At 39.1% G+C, this 17,231-nt stretch overlaps 1 protein-coding gene across 11 annotated transcripts in view; it reads right to left on the bottom strand.

The window, feature by feature from the left end:
- CEP350 (centrosomal protein 350) overlaps positions 1 to 17,231 on the bottom strand; it is a 71,860-nt gene that overhangs the window by 34,500 nt on the left and 20,129 nt on the right. For 9 of the 11 annotated variants that reach the window (XM_085232116.1, XM_085232118.1, XM_085232115.1 and 6 more), the window contains exons 9-27: positions 14,973 to 15,116; positions 13,247 to 13,899; positions 12,447 to 12,574; positions 10,271 to 11,310; positions 9,544 to 9,697; positions 8,844 to 9,007; positions 8,380 to 8,569; positions 6,925 to 7,145; positions 6,648 to 6,811; positions 6,350 to 6,460; positions 5,961 to 6,101; positions 5,012 to 5,148; positions 4,531 to 4,647; positions 4,122 to 4,288; positions 3,414 to 3,610; positions 2,713 to 2,897; positions 2,179 to 2,266; positions 1,710 to 1,856; positions 295 to 452 (exon numbers count right to left, since the gene is read on the bottom strand). In XM_085232116.1, the coding sequence (XP_085088242.1) occupies positions 295 to 452; positions 1,710 to 1,856; positions 2,179 to 2,266; positions 2,713 to 2,897; positions 3,414 to 3,610; positions 4,122 to 4,288; positions 4,531 to 4,647; positions 5,012 to 5,148; positions 5,961 to 6,101; positions 6,350 to 6,460; positions 6,648 to 6,811; positions 6,925 to 7,145; positions 8,380 to 8,569; positions 8,844 to 9,007; positions 9,544 to 9,697; positions 10,271 to 11,310; positions 12,447 to 12,574; positions 13,247 to 13,899; positions 14,973 to 15,116 (4,306 nt within the window). The remainder of the gene's footprint in view (positions 1 to 294; positions 453 to 1,709; positions 1,857 to 2,178; positions 2,267 to 2,712; positions 2,898 to 3,413; positions 3,611 to 4,121; positions 4,289 to 4,530; positions 4,648 to 5,011; positions 5,149 to 5,960; positions 6,102 to 6,349; positions 6,461 to 6,647; positions 6,812 to 6,924; positions 7,146 to 8,379; positions 8,570 to 8,843; positions 9,008 to 9,543; positions 9,698 to 10,270; positions 11,311 to 12,446; positions 12,575 to 13,246; positions 13,900 to 14,972; positions 15,117 to 17,231) is intronic. The other 2 variants (XM_085232120.1, XM_085232123.1) reach the window with 2 other exon arrangements.

Here is a 17,231-nt window from a genome sequence, read left to right as displayed (position 1 = left end):
TAAGCTTAAGTCAATCAATTTTCCTGCCAAGTACAGATATCACAATCTCTTAAACTGATATGCTTTTACTGACTTGAATTCCTGCACTCAAGGGAAAAAACATATCCTATAAAATACTCTCTTCAATCATTAATATAACTCTATCAATGCTTCTAATCAGTTCTTTTTCAGGCTGATTCTGAAAAGGCATCACTGTATATGATCTCAATACCACTGTAGTCTTTCTGATAACCGTTTTCAGTGCAGATTCATTAAAATAGTAAAGCTTTGTAATAGAAAAGAAAATTCAGTTACTTCTCATCCATTCTGCTGCGCATCTTTTTAAGTTTCTGCATGATGCTACTAGTCTCACTGCTGGAGATTGATATTGGAGAAGGGCTGCGTGTTTCTGCATCAGTTGGAAGTGGGCTAGAACCATTGCTCTGCTTGATGTCATCCTCACTGTGAAGTTCCTGCAAATACACATTTAAAAAAAAAACAAACATTAAAAGCATGAAAAGTTATCCTTTTTTTAGAATTTATTATTAAACTGTGTTAACACATCTTACTTATCCTCAGATTAATCAAATAATACTTCAGGTTAAGTCTGTCTGCCTACATACTTGAGCTTTATCCTCCAACTTCTCATTAGACATCATTTTTTGTATCCTTTTTCCCACCACAATTTAAGTTCTCCCTTGACTGTAACTAGAACAAAAAATCCTACAAGAATTCAGTTAAGGAAACAAGTCCTCTCATTATTATTATATTTGCATTTCCAGAATTTTGTAAGGATTCAGCTGGTTACCAAACCTGTCTTGATCACAGAATCATAGAAGGGTTTGGGTTGGAAGGAACCTGTAAGATCAACTAGCTCTAACCCCTGCTGTAGGCAGGAACACCTCCCACCAGACCAGGTTGCTCACAGCCCCATCCAGCCTCGCCTTTAATGCCTCCAGGGAGGAGGCGTCCACAACCTGTCCTGGCAACCTGCTCCAGCGTTGAAGATGTGAGAAACTTTGTTTAATAACACTGAAACACAAAAACCAGCAAGCTTAGGTTTTGGAGCTTACATTTTAGTTCTTTTATCGGATAAACAAAATCAGATTAATAGAATCAGAGTCCAAGATATTCAAACATCCAAAAGCTGATATTCCCAAAGTCATTACTTAAGCTTGAGAATTAATCATCACCACAAAGTCACAGAATTGTTTGAGTTGGAATGGCCTCTTAAAGGCCATCTAGTCTACCTCTCCTGCAGTGAACATGGACACTCACAGCTCCATCAGTGTTCAGAGCCCTGTCCAGCCTGATCTTGGTTTTCTGCAGGGATGGGGCACCACCACCTCTCTGGGCAGCCTATGCCAGTGCCTCACCACCTTTATTATAATAAACTTCTTCCTTACATCCAATCTAAATCTCCCCTCTTAGTTTGAAACCATTTCCCCTTCTCCTGTCGCAACAGACCCTGCTAAGGTGTCTGTCATCTTCTTTCTTGTCTACTGTCCAGTTAAAACATTTTCTAAGACTTTTCCATATGCATTTCCTCAAACAACGATTTGAAGAATTTAAACAAATAAAATTGCTGAAACATACAGGGTAAGACAATTTGAGCAGATAAATTTCCCAAGTGACAAGTTTAATCTAATAGCTTTTAAGCTAGTAGTTGAGTCAAATACCAGCAGCACAGTCAAAGAGGGAAGACTCCAACTTCTGTACAGAACACTTACAAGCTTGTTTTCTCCTGCAGATTTCAATTTTTCCTGCAGTTTCATTGTAGTCTGACGTATTCGTTCTATTTCTGCTTGCTGTTTAAGGATTAGCTGTCTCTCCTTCCGAGCAGCCTTGTTGGCCTCTTGAAGACGCTTAATTTCTGCCTTTTAGGTATAAAAGATTAAGCAAAGTAAGTTTTGACAGACAGCTCTCCAACACACTCTGAAACTCTCAGTGTCCACAATATGAGATTAAAGTTAGCAAAACTGTGATGAAGTAATTAGCCTGCAATTTCAGCAGCAAAGAATAGACAATTAATACACTCAGGACTCAACCCATGAGATTATTGATATAGAAGAACCTTTTAAAACAACATGTTAAATACCATCAAAAGGTGAATTATTATATGATGAGGAATAATGCTATTTTTCTATCCAAAAGCATCACAGAAGTTTCTATAGGATTTTCCTAGAAAGCATCAGTTACCTTTTCCTGCTGTAGTCTCAGCAGAAGACCACGCTGCCTCTTTCGAATAGGGGGCATCTTATCATCCTCTCCCTTGTCTCGCAAATGCCTACAAACAGATTGGAAGAGATGATTAAATAAGGAAAAAAGGGAAAAAAAAACAAACCAAAATCAACAACTCAGGTGAACAACAACAGTCTTTTACCCTTTAAAATCTGCAGAAGAATATATACATTCTTGAATTAAGACTTGTGGAGTAAGGATGGGAACTACCTTCTCTAAGAACAAATATTGGATGTTTTCCTGTTTCTGTCAAATTCTTCTATTTAACCATGATCAATTTAAACATCAAAGCACACTTACAAACTGAGTTCTGTTCTTTCCAAATGACAATAACATCTGCATAGATTGCAGACAACAGAAGATTTGTTCAACCACTGATACTTAATCACAGAGGAGTGGGGTAGAAGAAAAGTATTACCAAAACAATGTAAGTAGGAGATTTTCATAAGAAAATGAGCAGTTAGCAAGAGTGTATATTCAACACCGTCTTACTTCTTCTGGTGTTCCAACCAAGCTAACTCAGCCTTTGTCTTCTCCTTCAGAGCCTTCTCCCGGAGCCGAAGTAGCGAGGACTGATGAGCTGCTCGCACTTCCTCCTCCTTCATGTACTGTCTTACCATCTCCATAGTAAATTTAGAGAAACTATCTTGCCCTCCTGAGAAAGGCATGCTTAGCTCCTGAAAGGCAAGACAAATTTAGCATGGTTTGTTAATAAAGAAATTTCAAAGCTTTTTTCAAGTACAAACTGTGTGTATGCATGTGGTTCAGTGTAAGAAGGGAATATGTTTTTTCTCTCTGAGCTACTGTAAGAGCAGCTTTGTCTGCCCTGGGCTGCGTGACAGTCTTGGAATGTCTCCTCATGAGAATAATCAGCAGCATCTGCTTTTACCTCCTGGACGTGAGTAGGAGTATTAGGAAGAATTCATCCACTGGGTTTTTATAATCTACCTCAAAACATCACTCTTCTCTAAAGCCACAGGAGAAAAGGTCGAGGCCAGTGAGGACTGTTCCACAAAACAAATCACCTTACTTGCACAACAGTGACACAGAGGATATTCAAACAACTCTGACGTTTTCAAATGCTCAAAGAACAGAACCTTGTAAGCACAAGCAACACAGAAAAGCTCAACAAATTCATGAGCATAATTGAACAGTAACAGTTAATCTACCTTAACTTTGGTTACTTGACATACCTTGATAGATGACAGAGCAGTTTTTTCTGGGGAGACTTCCTCATCAGAATCATCACGATTACCGCGCTTCTTCTCCAAGTTAATTCTACGATGACTCTCAGAGGGCAGCAAAGACCGAAAAGACTTCTCTTCAATCTCATCCTCTGTCATAGACTCATCAAATTTCAGGGAATACTCGGTTGCAATGGAAGCAGAATCTGAGGGAAGCGGGTTAATGCTGAAGTATGTACCATGCAGGTCATTTTACCCTGTCTCAACTCAGTAAAGCTATAAGGACAGGAAAAGACAGGGAGAGGACTCCTCTAATGCAAAAAAAAGGTCTCAGCTTTCAGAAAAGTGACCTTGAGGTTGAGGACATCTTGCAATATTGTTATCTAGCTTAAAAAAAACTAACAGAATTCTATATACAGGTATAAATACATTTTAAGTCTACCAAAACATTTGGTGTTCAGCCTACACATTTAGCAAGTAAACATCTGGCTAGCTACAGTTACCACAGCAAAAAGTAGATAAGACTCCATCACTGTAACGTGCAGAATTTCAAAATATTCCAATCTCGCTACGCCATCCTCTGCTTAAGAGATTATCAATTCACCTGGGACTCCAACTTCACACATATTCCCTCACTTATTTCAGAAACCAGTTTTGAAGCAGCATCTGCCTCCCCCCTTACCACTGTCTGGTTCATTACATACAAGTACAGCTAACCTTTTTCATCTGGCAGTGATAAAATACTATCACTAGGCAAGGAATCGTCCGCACCAGTATGAGCCTGCTCTTCAATGCTGCTGGTTATCTTTTCACGACGGGAAAGTTTTTTCTCATTCTCTTTAGAAGATGGAACAGAAGGACTCTCTTGGCGACTGCTGGTACTACTGTTTCATCAAAAAATATAACTTTTAAATTAAGATATTACTTTGTACACTTAAAAATATTCATTTTACATTACATCAGTGAACAACATCCCAGCAATGTTAAGGTTTAATACCCACTTTCTCTCTTTAAAAAGAAAACAACGGAACAACATGGCTCAAAAGTACTTTGCATGCATTTTCAAAATGTAGTTCTTATTTACAGCAGGTAAACAGAAAAAAAAACAAACCCAATCTTTTCTTACCTCCGATCGTGAACCTTTGACCTCGAGGACTCTGAATAACTATCAAACACTGGTGAGTAAGTCTGTTTTGAGTCACCTGCCTCTTTACTTTGTGACATGGCAGCGGTCTCACATTTCCTTAAAAGTGAAAGCATTTGAGCTAAATCTACATTGTCTTAGATACTGATATAGTTTCCATAAGCTTTTATCAGTTTAGTAAAAGAAGTAATAGCTAAAATTTGTAAGAAAATACTTCAAACCTTGGTAAGTTAAATCATCCCATGAAATACCTAGAGCATTTTTTCTTACTCTTTTAGAAAGAGCTGCAAAAAATCAGTATCCCCCCTTTGGGGTACACTATTAAGGACACAGAGTTGGAATCCAAGCTCTTCCTAAATGTTCACTTAGTATGAAATACTACGCTTCTCTTTAAAAGTACGTGAAGCAAAAACTAACAAATTTTACATCCCCCCCTCCCAAGTTATGAAACATTTGAAAAAACCTGTTTGTATCAGATCGGGCTCTCAGTTGTTTCATGAACTCTGAGTGATGCTGCCGCTGGTGGTCAAACAAAGAGGTGACTGGAGCAGCTGGAGCACTGACAGTATCTGAGATCTGGGTTCGCGCCAGCTCTGTCATCTGAGTACAACAGCAAAGGAACACAATTAGCTTTTAACTATCAACATGTTTTTGAAAAAATTGTCCTTGCAGGCAATTTATACTGAATGAATGCATAAGACTGTTTTGAGATGTCTGTAATTACATTTCAAGTCTGGTTTTCAGAGATGCTCTGTACATATATATATATATTATTTAACTTACAGGGAGCAGAATTATTAATGTGAAGCTACAGACATGCATTACATCACCTATGCTGTATTCTTATCAACTTAACCTCTGATCACTAGAATGACCTCCACGCGACAGAACATTTTGAACCTATTATTTCTATTAGTTTTTAAAAGCATGAAAAAAAACCAAAACATTTACTTTCCATTAGAAAATGCATCCTACTCAAAGAGTAAAAATATTGTTTTCACTGCAATGGAAGCAACAGGTTTAAATTCCAACATCGTACAAACTTCCATGTTTAAATCTGCCCACAAATTCCCCTGTTTTTCTAGTATGGTTTTTGTATGGAATAGATACAGATACAAACCAACGAACTACAATGCTTACAAATTAGAGATGTTCTGCTCACAATCACCATTCTGTCCTGCAATAACAAAATTCTGCATGGTAAGTTAATGGGAAGATCGTGAGAAGCACAATCAGGGATTTAGAACTGCTAACCAACTTCTAAGCAGTGCTGCTAGAATTGCTCTTTTTAAGTCCTATTATTTGGCACGTTATGAACATGAAGAAGCTGTACTGAACAGAGCATAATCTAGAGGCTGTATTTGAAGCAATACTGAAATTGAAACAGCTTTTTATTTCACTCAGGATCTCACCTCACGGACCTGGTGGCCCATATCTGTAGTGAGAAGTGCAGTTTCCACCTGCTTGGCTGCAGCCTTGCACCTGGTCTCCTGAAGCACTTCTACGGCCTCCTGTCGTGATTGGACCAGATGATGCAGTGTCTCTGCATGAGCCTATGCAAAAAAATCAGCCCTTCAAAATTTTCTATATATAGTAAGTATGACTGTTGATAGTATAACATGGCATTTCTAGAAGCCTGGGAAAAAAAGTTTGAAATTGACATCAGAAGATTTTTGTTTGTTTTTCCCCCAATTATATTAAATCCCTTCACCACAGCTTCAGATTAAGAGCATTCATAGGCACAGATTTACTTACAACACTTTACTCTTACACACTCCATATTTTTTGAGAGCAGCATTACCTGAGCTGCCTTCTGCCTTGCCTCTTCCAGTTGTCTCTTATTTTTTAAAGCTTCCTGTTCAGCCTTGATTTTCAAAAGAGTTATGTCCCGTTCATGACGCTGCTGTTGTGCCTATAGATCAGAAAAACAATTTTAAGCACAGAGGGTAAATGCAAGAGCTTATCTGCCTTAGCCACTTGCTGGAACTACTTTTGAAAGACTAAAGCATGATTCCTCCTATTTTATTTTATTTTTTACATCTTACAAGAAAATTAATCAAATTAGAAATACTAATACAAGGAAATATTTTTCCCCCTACCTTTAGAATCTGAGCCAAAGAAACGCTCTCCTGCTGGGCCAGTGATATGCCTCGTATTCGTTCCACATCTGAAAGCTGACGCACAGACTCTTCAATGGCAGTAAGGTAGTTCAATTCTGCTGACAAACGATGCTGAAGAGCAGCAGGGGAGAATCGCATACATCCTGAAGGACAGGATTTAATTGTCAGACTCTGTTGAACTTCAGTGCCCCGCATCGTAAAATAATGATAAAAAACAGAACAGCTCTTGGATTTGTACATCTTTAAGAGAACTCACCACTTGCTGAGGCTACTCCTGCTGCAGGTCTGCTAGCTCCCAGACTCAAGTCAGAGAAGGCTAGGTTAGGCTTCTGCCCCGATGCTGCGCTTCCAGATAAGCCAGAAGGTGACTTGGCTCTCTCTGCTGTATTGACTACAGAATCAAACTGCGTAATTTTTTGGGAACCTGGAGATGGGGAAGAAGTTGGCGTCTTCTGAGATCTTCCCTTGTCTGAGAAACTGACAGAGAAAACAAGGAAGAAAAGTGTCCGTATTGTCTTAATGCCAGTCATTTGATAAGACAACAAAAGCAGCAGTAACTCAGCTCTTTCATTTATACAGACTGAACAGATCTATGTAGAGGGTCTATTCTTTTACAGTTTGCACAGGCCCAGCCTGTCTTTATGAAATGACTTCATGAAGTGGGTTATGTACCTACATTCCAATTTAGAGCGAAGTTGCCACAGCACAGTAGTTTCTCTCAAGTACTCAGCATACATCAAAAATCAAGTAATTCAGAATCTACACATTCTGATCCAATTACAACAAAATCTGTGATGATCATTAAAACAAGGGCAAGAAAGAAAAATACAGAAAAGGACGCAGACACTTCTTAAATATATTATCCCTATTTCATGATGCCAAGAAGGACCAACTGCAGATGCTTGAATCCCTTAGGAAGAGGTTCAGCTGTGCATGCTTGGCACATCTTAAGAGGGCAAAGGACCTTTCAAACCAAAAACTAATATAAGAGAAAGCCATTAGTGTAAGTTAATACCTCAGAACCATTCTAGAAGTACACAGTGAGTGTAAAACCATTATTTGTTGCTTTTTAGAAAAACATGCAGTGAAAATTACACTGAGTGTATTTCATAACTGTTTTAATTGCACAGTTAGCCAATAAGCTGCATTTAAAGTCAGCCAAACAGGAAAATTATTAATTTTTTTCCTTACTTTATACTCTTTCCTGAGGTGCAGTTCACTCATTAAAAGCATCACCTCATAGAGCTGGATAGGCTTATGAGTATTATTAAGCACACACGAGCCTAGCCAAAAACATCTGTTTCATACTATTAAGAGCAAGATAACAATAGAGACTGACAAACTACTTTTTTCCCCTCTTCATAACAGAGTATTTATTGGAAAGGAAAACAAAATTGTATTTCAATGCTTAAGGTACTAAAAGAGCCACAACACTTATGCTGGTCAATTTTTCTTATAAAAACAGGAGCATTTGAGGGGTGCAGGGGAACACAGAAATCCGTTTTCCATTTTCACTTATGACAGCTATCAACTTTGGGCTTCCATAATTTTTAAAATACAGGAAAAGATTACTGCATGTTCATCTCACTAACATTTGTACATTTGTATTACTTTCCATTTACATATCTAAAAACATAATCATTTTTGATAGCCTGCTATAACATAAGCCACGCTACTTATATTTGCATACAGCCTTGTAAGTTCATGTTACCTCAACATGGAGTGTCCAGACAAATTTTCTATCGTGTTGTCAGTATCTGTGTTCTGCTCGTAGTCTTTATTAGAAAGTCTGCTACTCGATACGGACTTCTTTGCTTGTTGGGATCCCCACTCCAATTCAGATTGAATTTTATCTTCACCCACAGGAATGTGGTGAGAACTTCCATTGAAAGACTCCAACCCTAAGAATGAACAATGCTGTCAGATAGTTTAGGAAGGGGACAATTCTTCATCATTTTTATAATTTCTCTGCCTACCTAGTTCTGGACAGCTGCGTTTTAACATCAGAGAAAAATAAGAGTCAAGAAAATTCAGCAAAGAACCACTAGAGGAAGCATCCTATCAATGTGTGATTATTGTCACTGATACACAGAAAGACTGCGGCTTTCATAACAAGAAAATCCTAGAACTTTCTTCAAAAAATACAAATATCCTACAGTCAAGTGCTGCACTTACGTTCTTTTTTCCCTCTCTTTTTAGACGAAGTAGATGAGTGAGAAGATGCTGCAGATCTGGGTCCAGATGAATGCTGAGATGCAAGTTCGACAGATCGAGATTCACGGGGAGACTTCCCACTAGGAAGTTCTTCCTGAATGCTTGAATTACTGCTGCTTGCAACACTAAAAAGGAACAGACTGACAGTGATTAACTGTGGACTTTCAAGTCCTTTGTTACACTGCATACAAGAAGTTTGCAAGAAAGGACTATAACCCACTAAACAGCTCATCTTGAAAAACGCCAATTCTGAAATTAAAAACTTCAACAGCTAAGACATTAGACAGTTCTGACTTGAAGTAGTGGAAGCATTTTAACACTTTCAAATCTTATTTCTTTCCTAACGTTTACAAGCACTAACCAATTAAGCATTCTAACAGCCACACAAGAGCTAATTTTCACCCATTTACCTGCCAGATCAAGGCAGAACAAAAATCAGGCAAAGAACAGCAACTCTTCCACTCTAACCTTTGCATCTGAAGGTCATGTTGCTTGCCACATTAACTCCAAGATCATAAAGAAATATCTGGCCATTTTCAGTAGGATTGCAGTACAGCACACCAGAAAAGATGTGCAGCGTATTATAAAACAAAATTTGCATCAACGACGTTCTCTCAAATGCTGCATTTTGTTTTTTACAGGAAGTCAAACACACACTCACCTGAGGTCACGTGCAATCTTTTTGTCTGTTAAAGTGCTGCTTCCTGGTGAGTAGGCAAAGTCGTCTTCATAGGAACCAATGCTCTCTGGAGGGCTCAGGGCAGGGAGTAAGGGGCGCAGAAGGGAAGATCCTCCATTTGGTCTTTCATCAAACACTGGAGACAAAAATAATTCTGAATACAATGTGGCTCAAGTGAGTAAATAAAGCTACAGAGGTCAAAATGTTTCCTTTTGAATACAAGAAGCATCAGGAGAACAACAGTACAGGTATCTCACAACAGTTTTAACACAAAAAAAGCTCTTTCCACAAATTAGTGAATACTTCATTAACAAACTCCAGCCAAAACACTTTTGAAGAACATACTCTTTGAGAGTCATCAGCAGAAAGTTTCAATGCAGTCATGTTTAATGTTAAGGCTCCTCTTCAAAAATGAAAATTTGAACGAGAAGGAAAGAGGACTAACACACCAACACCTTTCTTCCCTCAGAACTGGGGATTTTTTTCTTTATGTGATTAGGCAGGGGGGGGAAAATAAGGGAGGAAAGGGAGGGGATCATTTATCCTTCAAAAGTCAAAGGAAAACATTACACAGATTAATGTGTGATATATCTCAAAGCAATACATCTTCACGCACACCCCTTATTTGTGAACTATCAAACAAAAGGAATCATAACATTGAGAAGTTTTTCAAAAGACCTCCGAGTAACCTTTCCATTTTTCTCCTTACCCTTGCCATGAAGGTGGTAACTTTTTGCAAAGATGTTGATGACACTGTGTGGGCTTCCCTTGGCTAGCTCTTCCCACGACCCCTTGCTGTGAGTGCCACTTGTCTGAGACTGAATCGGCAGATACTTCTCAGCTTCTTTCTGAAACTCTTTTATGGGCTCAAAAGCATTCCTGTCCCGAACACAGAAATCCCTCTCTTTCAATGTCTCCAGAATCTTCAGTGGCAGCTGTTTGTGCTGGCCTCCCTCCTCCTCAGAGAGGCTTCCGTCACTCAGGAGAGGCCCTTCGCTGATGGAGTCAGTGCTGGACTCTCGAGGAATTACAACTTTGCTCTGACCATACGCCTGGTTTTCACGTCCCAGGGGGTCAGTCAGTCTCTTAGACAAATGTCCAGTGGGGGACCTCATTCCAAGGCTGACTGCGGCAGTATGAGGCCTGATTGTCTCAGGGAGCTTTTTAAATTCACTGAGGTTGCCTACCCCAGGAAGGTTGTCGTCAAAGGCTGTATGAGACACACAGGTACCCAGCATCTTTTGAATTCTGGCTGAAAAAGCATCTTCATTTTCCTCCCTCACAGGAGGACTCACGGCCTTTGCCCACCGTCTGTCATCCTGGTTTTCTTGCACAAATTCATGGTCCAATTTCCAAATGGTACCATAATTGAGACCAGCCCCAGCCAACTTCTTGGCTTCATTTTCAATTCTGCTAGAAAGGGAAGCAGCTGTAGCTTTTAAAGCTTCAATCCGTTCTAATTTACTCTTATACTGGTTAGCAGAGGGTTTTCCTAAGAGACTTTGCTGTGCAGCAGTTGAATTCACGTACGGCTGATGCATGAGGCTCAGCAAACCCATGGGTGCAGCGTGGCTCTTCCTGCCTGCTAGTGCTGCATCACACTCCTTTGACAAAAGTCCCATCTGCTCCAGACTGCGAGGTTGTGAGCAAGGGCCTCCACTTAAGTCCATGAGGGTTTGTGGATGAGAGAGCTGGACTCTTGGGCTCAACCGGTCTGGCTGTACCCATGAAGGTTCCACGAAGTCACTTCTGAAATAAAAAATCAACATTTAAGTTGATGATAATAAGTATCGTTTTTTTAGCTGAAAGTCTCATTGACACAAGTTTGCTTTCTGGAAATAAATACTTCCTGGGAGAGTTAGAAGGGGTAGACAATGGGCAGTAAACAGTTACAGAATGTTATTAAAAATAGAGCCCCTCCCAAATTTTAAATGTTGTTTATGCTGCAATTTACATTTTAGAGCTGTAAAGAGCTGAATGTTTTCATAATCAGCAGCAACCATTTTCTAAAAGTTTCCCACCTTTATAAGGGAGGAAACATTTCCTTTGTCCCCCTCTTTTACATAGCATTTCTTAGCACTGTTCTTCCCCATTCAGTTGTACTCAGACCACGCTTCACTAGAACTGTCACACCACCACTTATATGGGTGCCATGAGGAAAAGAAAGAAAGAAAGGCCTCATTATATTTACAGAGTGTGGATTTGACCAATGGAAAGTAAATATAATGAAGGAGGCTTGTATTTAAGCAGAAGATATTGATTGTGTAAGTAAAAATGAGACATGCACAACTAGGCAATTAAGGATAGGCAAGAAACGTATTGGTTTTTAGCTTCTTACCTTTAAGTGTTTGGTTAACACATTAACTTCTCTTAAGAAAAACTCAGAAAGGACATGGAAAAACGAGGAGTGGAGAAAAGGGCATGAAAGGAAATAAGGAAAGGCTAGTACCAAGCTGAAATGGAGGCTTTTGGTACTTTAGACACAGGTGTTTTTTTTAAAGAAAAAACACAACAATAGAGGAAATGGAAACACTGAACAAATCAAACGAATATGTGCGTTGTTTTTTCTCATAAGATCATCTCTTCTTGCCTGCTAGCAATAGCTAGTGGAGAAAACATTGCCTCCCAGTTTGAAATGCACATCCCTTGATGTCAGCAAAAGATTAACAAGATCCATCAATCATTCATAATAGATTCAATAAATGCTAATAGCCAAAATTTTCGTATGCTTTTCTGCATCATCTGCCTCCTTACTTTGAGAAAATGTTGTAATTGTCAGAAAGACAATTACTCTCCATAGGGCATGAACATAAAGGAACAATCTATTTTCATCACACTGAGAAGAACACTAGAGTACCCTCCTCTATCTCACAACAATGGCTCACCTCAGTAGTGGCTGCTGCTGCTGTGGTTCTGACAGCGACATGTCACTACTTGAAGATGCACTAGGAGGACGCTCTTGAGCCTTGTTTTCTTTGTCAGATTCTCCAGATGGCTGATAACCAGGTCTGGGCTAGAAGTGAAAATAACCAGAAAAATGCATTTTCAGAAGTCTGTAGGAATTTAGAAGCTTTTGTCTTATTAAAATTGAAAAAGGTTTGACTTTCTCAGTGCAATATCACATCTTTCCTAGCATGCAAAGATTTAAAAATACAGGACATGTATGCTTTTGTCTCAGCAGAATGTAATGGGAAAATAACTTTGCTCCCATACTGAACTTGTTCAACTGAACACAAACTGATATTAGTCTTTTACTATTGATCTTCTCATGTTCAGTTTTTGATTAGCAGACTCTTAATTAAACTCACTACTGATTTAATTTTGTCCACTGAGTGAGAGCAACTTCAGACAAAGCCTTTCAATTCACCATTCGATTGATGTTTACAGTTTTCTTACAAGTCAACTATTATGGTTGATGTTAGTAAATATTCTGAACTTTCCTTCTATTATAATAGAAAGATGATTTCCATCCACCTCTCAGAGAGGTCTTGCTACAAAGAGAAGCTACCATCAGCAGCAAGTTAGTTCAGAATCAAAAGCACTGTAGTTTCTGCTTAAAAAACACTGTTTTCTATGCATGCTTTCGGATAGCTCTCACATCAGGACAACTCATGACCTTCCTAGATATACGACCTCCTATTCCTGCAAACAACTGCAGTACTTTAAGTTAGTGAATCAGCTATACCTGCGTTTCCTGCACTGTAGGCTGCTGAGAGGGCTCTTTTAAAAATGTATGTTCCAGCAACAGTTTAGAGTAAGTTTCTTGTAACCGTTTAGCTGCCAGAGGTTCAGGAGGAGGCACGCTCTTGACTTTTTTAAAAGCCTCCTTTTGCTTTCTATAGAGTTCTTGGAGCCTTTTGTTCTTCTGCTCCGTTGCCTCTTTTTGTGCTTTCTTCTCCTCGTTCTGTTTCTTCTTCCTCTCCTCTTGCTGCCTGATGATGTACTGACGAACCTCATCCGTATCATAGTGACGTTTCTTAGAGATCACTTGAGGCTCCTCACTGGCAGCTACCTTGTCTGGTTTCCTTTTGGTTGGACTATGACTCCTGGTATTTTGAGTAGGCAAAACAGACTTCGGATTCTGCTTTTCCACATTTTTTTCCTGCTTTGGAAGTACGGAATCCAACTGCAAGTCATCAAGAATTCCACGTATCTCCAAGGGCAGGAAGTCCTTATTTACAGAGGCGTGATCATCTTGGTTATCACCTGGAAGAGCAGATTCCAGTTTCTTCAGATTATTCTCAGATCGTACTTTACTCCTTGACCGCTCAGAACTTCTTGAAGAGGCTTTCTGTGTAACAACCAGTCTAGAATCTGAACCCGTCCTTCCAATACGACCTGTTAAAAAATAACTCGTCAGATATTGCAGGTAAAAATTTGGTAACTACAGACTCTAATAAAGCAGCAGGGAAAGTGAGGAGGAGGGAGGTGATAAAAGATTGTGGAAAGTGATGCAATCATCACGGAAACGGCAACAAACTTAAAATAACAGAAAGGATTTTATTAGAGCCTCATCTCTTCCCTGCACATGAAGATTTCTCTACACATCTTCAGACAGTCTTAAACATTTTTCCCAGTTTAACTGAACTCATACAACCAGTATACCTTCCTCTTTTTCTAATGACTGTGAAGCATGTATAACCAAACAATTCCACTGATTTTAATTCAGTATTTTGGGAAAATTTTCTTTGCTTTACAGCAAAACATCTGCTTACTCACCTCAACTGCAATTCCCCAGTGTGACATTACCTATGCAGATCTCACTGTAAATATGCTTATGTTTCAGATATTCAGTGTCACAGCCTGAATTCAGCAGCCTCTACTTACACTGAACTCACATCCTTTATACTCTTACAGCCTTGCCACCTCAGAGGCATAATCAGCACAACAGTTACCACCTTCTCTTATTTAACCTGTCTGACATTCGGACAAATTCTGAAAAGGGCTGGTGGAAGAAAAAATGAAGAACTACGATGCCCACAGATGACATTATATTCTACCTGTAAGAGCTAAAATTACTGTAGAAAGATAAATGCCCAAACATAGCTTACATATTATATGCAGCACACCTGGAAAATTAATCTGGCCGCAGACAACTTCCAGCCATTCCTTTCCTCAGTAGCCTTACCAGGCAAAGACAGAATACAAGTGATCAGATTTTGTTGCTGAAACCCTTTTTCCCCTCTTTTCCAGAGCTCCTTTGCGCCTTCACAGCATAGGAAGTGAGGTGATGCATCCCAACCATGAAAGTGAATTAAATTCTCTCTGTAGCTGCCTCCAAGTTAAAAATAAGTTAATTTATTAAGAAACTGACTACACTACATCTCGGGCATCTACTCAATCCTGTAGACGTGCAAAATTATATAATAAATTAAGAACAATGAAAGAAAGTACAGTGATAAAGAACTTACCAGGCTTGGCAGTTCGCTCTCGCCCCGTTCTGTCACTAGATACAGCTCTTCTGTCGTGGTCTAGTCTGGGAGCTGGACCCAGTAGCTTTTTGACTAGCTTCTGTCCCTCCCGCCAGGAGGATGCACTTATTACATAGTTTCCACCTGCACAGTAAATAACAAATAAAAGTCAAGCACCAGATGGATTTTCTGATGCATTAAAAAGAAGTACTTCTTGCAACTTTCAATCATTACTCTACCCTTTAATTCTACATAAAGGGTACAGCTGCAGTTACACACTCATAATAGCAATGTACCACAAAGACACTCAACAGCTGAATCACACAACTGTCAGTGCTTCATGCCTACACATGGTGTAAAAACTCAATGTGTACAACAGAACATTAAAGCCCTATGAAACTAGGTTAAAAAAAAAAAAAGTTACCCGTGTCTAAAACTTAGAGGCAAACATTAGACAGATGTAGAATGTTTCAATAAGAGCAGAAACAAAAAATGAAACAGAAACGCTAAGAAAGACTCGTGTTTTTTTAAAGTGAAGATGAATTGTTTTCTAGAAAGAACTTCAAACAGAGCTGAGATAGGTGTCTTGTTAAGAGATAAAATAATAATGAGCAGCAGTTGACTTATGCAAATTCACTGTCCTCTGGTTGACATTTCTGTACCATGACTGAAAAAAGAAAAAAAGCCATTACCCTCCAAGCTCACAGTTAATTCACATACAGACTGAGTTTATGCCATCTGCAAAGCAATCATAATGGCATTAGTATTATTTTATCATCCTACACATAATTAAATTATAAAAACTGGTGCTGGAATATCTCTACCTAATATTAATTAGATTAAAATGCTAGGTTTAGTCAACTCATCCTTCTTGTTACTGCCTTAAAACATCATTAATCATTTTTAAATGGTCTTAAAGCCATTTTTGGCAATTCCAGTCCTCAGCCTCTCTTTTTCTTTCTTCATAGACTCTACGCTTAGGAGAAAAAAAAGCAGCAAATCTATTCAGTACGAAGTCTATAACCCACTGTTCATTTATTAACACCCCTCCTTGCTTGTACTGTAAATTATCCAAGTATTTTACAAATCTGTCAGCTGAAACATGTCACCACAATCCTCTTTTACAGATTCATCAGCCAAAGGGGTTCTCCTGCCTGACTCGCTGCTCTCAATTACTTCTGTGTGCATTTAAAAAGGCAGTGTAAAGTCTCATCTTCCATTTCAAGGCAGCTGTTAGAACTAAAACAAGCAAATGGAACAGAACATGAGCTGTGGCTATTTATAGCCTTGGCTATGTTAAGCAATTTCTTACTATGACTGGAGGAGGCTGGATCACCACAGCTATGCCACTGAGATCTGTCTCTTCCACGGATCTGAGGACATAATTCTACCCATTTTTACTCCACTACAGAGGATACCCAATGCCATTAAAACTCAAAGCAACCTGTACTCCTCCCTCATTTGGGACTGATACGAATTTAAGTTAGCTTAGAATGTTTCTTTAAGTATGAGTTGATCAGCATAGGAAGCAGAAAATCCATGCTTAATGCTTTTAAGTATTAGTGGTCACCGTCACAGCAAAATATTTGCATTTACAGCATGCACAAATGCAAATTCATCTCAAAAACTCTCTATAATAGGTTTTGTTTTGTTTTTTTTTTTCCAATTATTATTATTTTTTTTTAATAGACATTTTTTAACAAAGTGTTTACTGATTACAGGTGACTGTATGTAAGATCTTAAGAGGTGCAAGAGATGATTAACCTTAACAGCACATTTTGTAAGAGAAATAAACATTCCTTTTTAAACACCAAGGTATGTAAGACCTGTCAGGGAACGTGCTTGAGCATCTTCCAATTCATGGAAAAGACAAGTATGGGCCAAGCCAGAACAGAAGGTGCAGGACAGCAACAGCTTGATACAGGACATGGAAGAGCAACAGAGCAGTTTGCCAAAGAACCAGAAGCTCAGCTGCTTCCCAGCTGAAAAACCGGGAGAAATCCCATTCAGGAACAGCCTCTTCATGGAGGAGGACAACTCAATGGCTCCATTCCTACCTGTTCCCCAACTGCTAGCATTTCACTATCATCTCCATTCCAACTCCCAGCATTATTCACTGAGCTACAGGTCAGGCACTAACAAGTTGCCACACGAAACAGAAGCAGGATCCATTTCTGTCTGCACTGGCCTGATGGACACCTGAGGATATCCCCTGAGACACATACACTCATCAGCACTTTCCAAATGGAAAGGTGAAAA

The sequence above is a fragment of the Meleagris gallopavo genome, chromosome 10 (genome assembly GCF_905368555.1).
Source record: "Meleagris gallopavo chromosome 10, MGAL_WU_HG_1.1, whole genome shotgun sequence".
NCBI lineage: Eukaryota > Metazoa > Chordata > Aves > Galliformes > Phasianidae > Meleagris > Meleagris gallopavo.
Note: the sequence above shows the minus strand (reverse complement) of the source record. Positions and strands in the feature narration are given on the sequence as shown.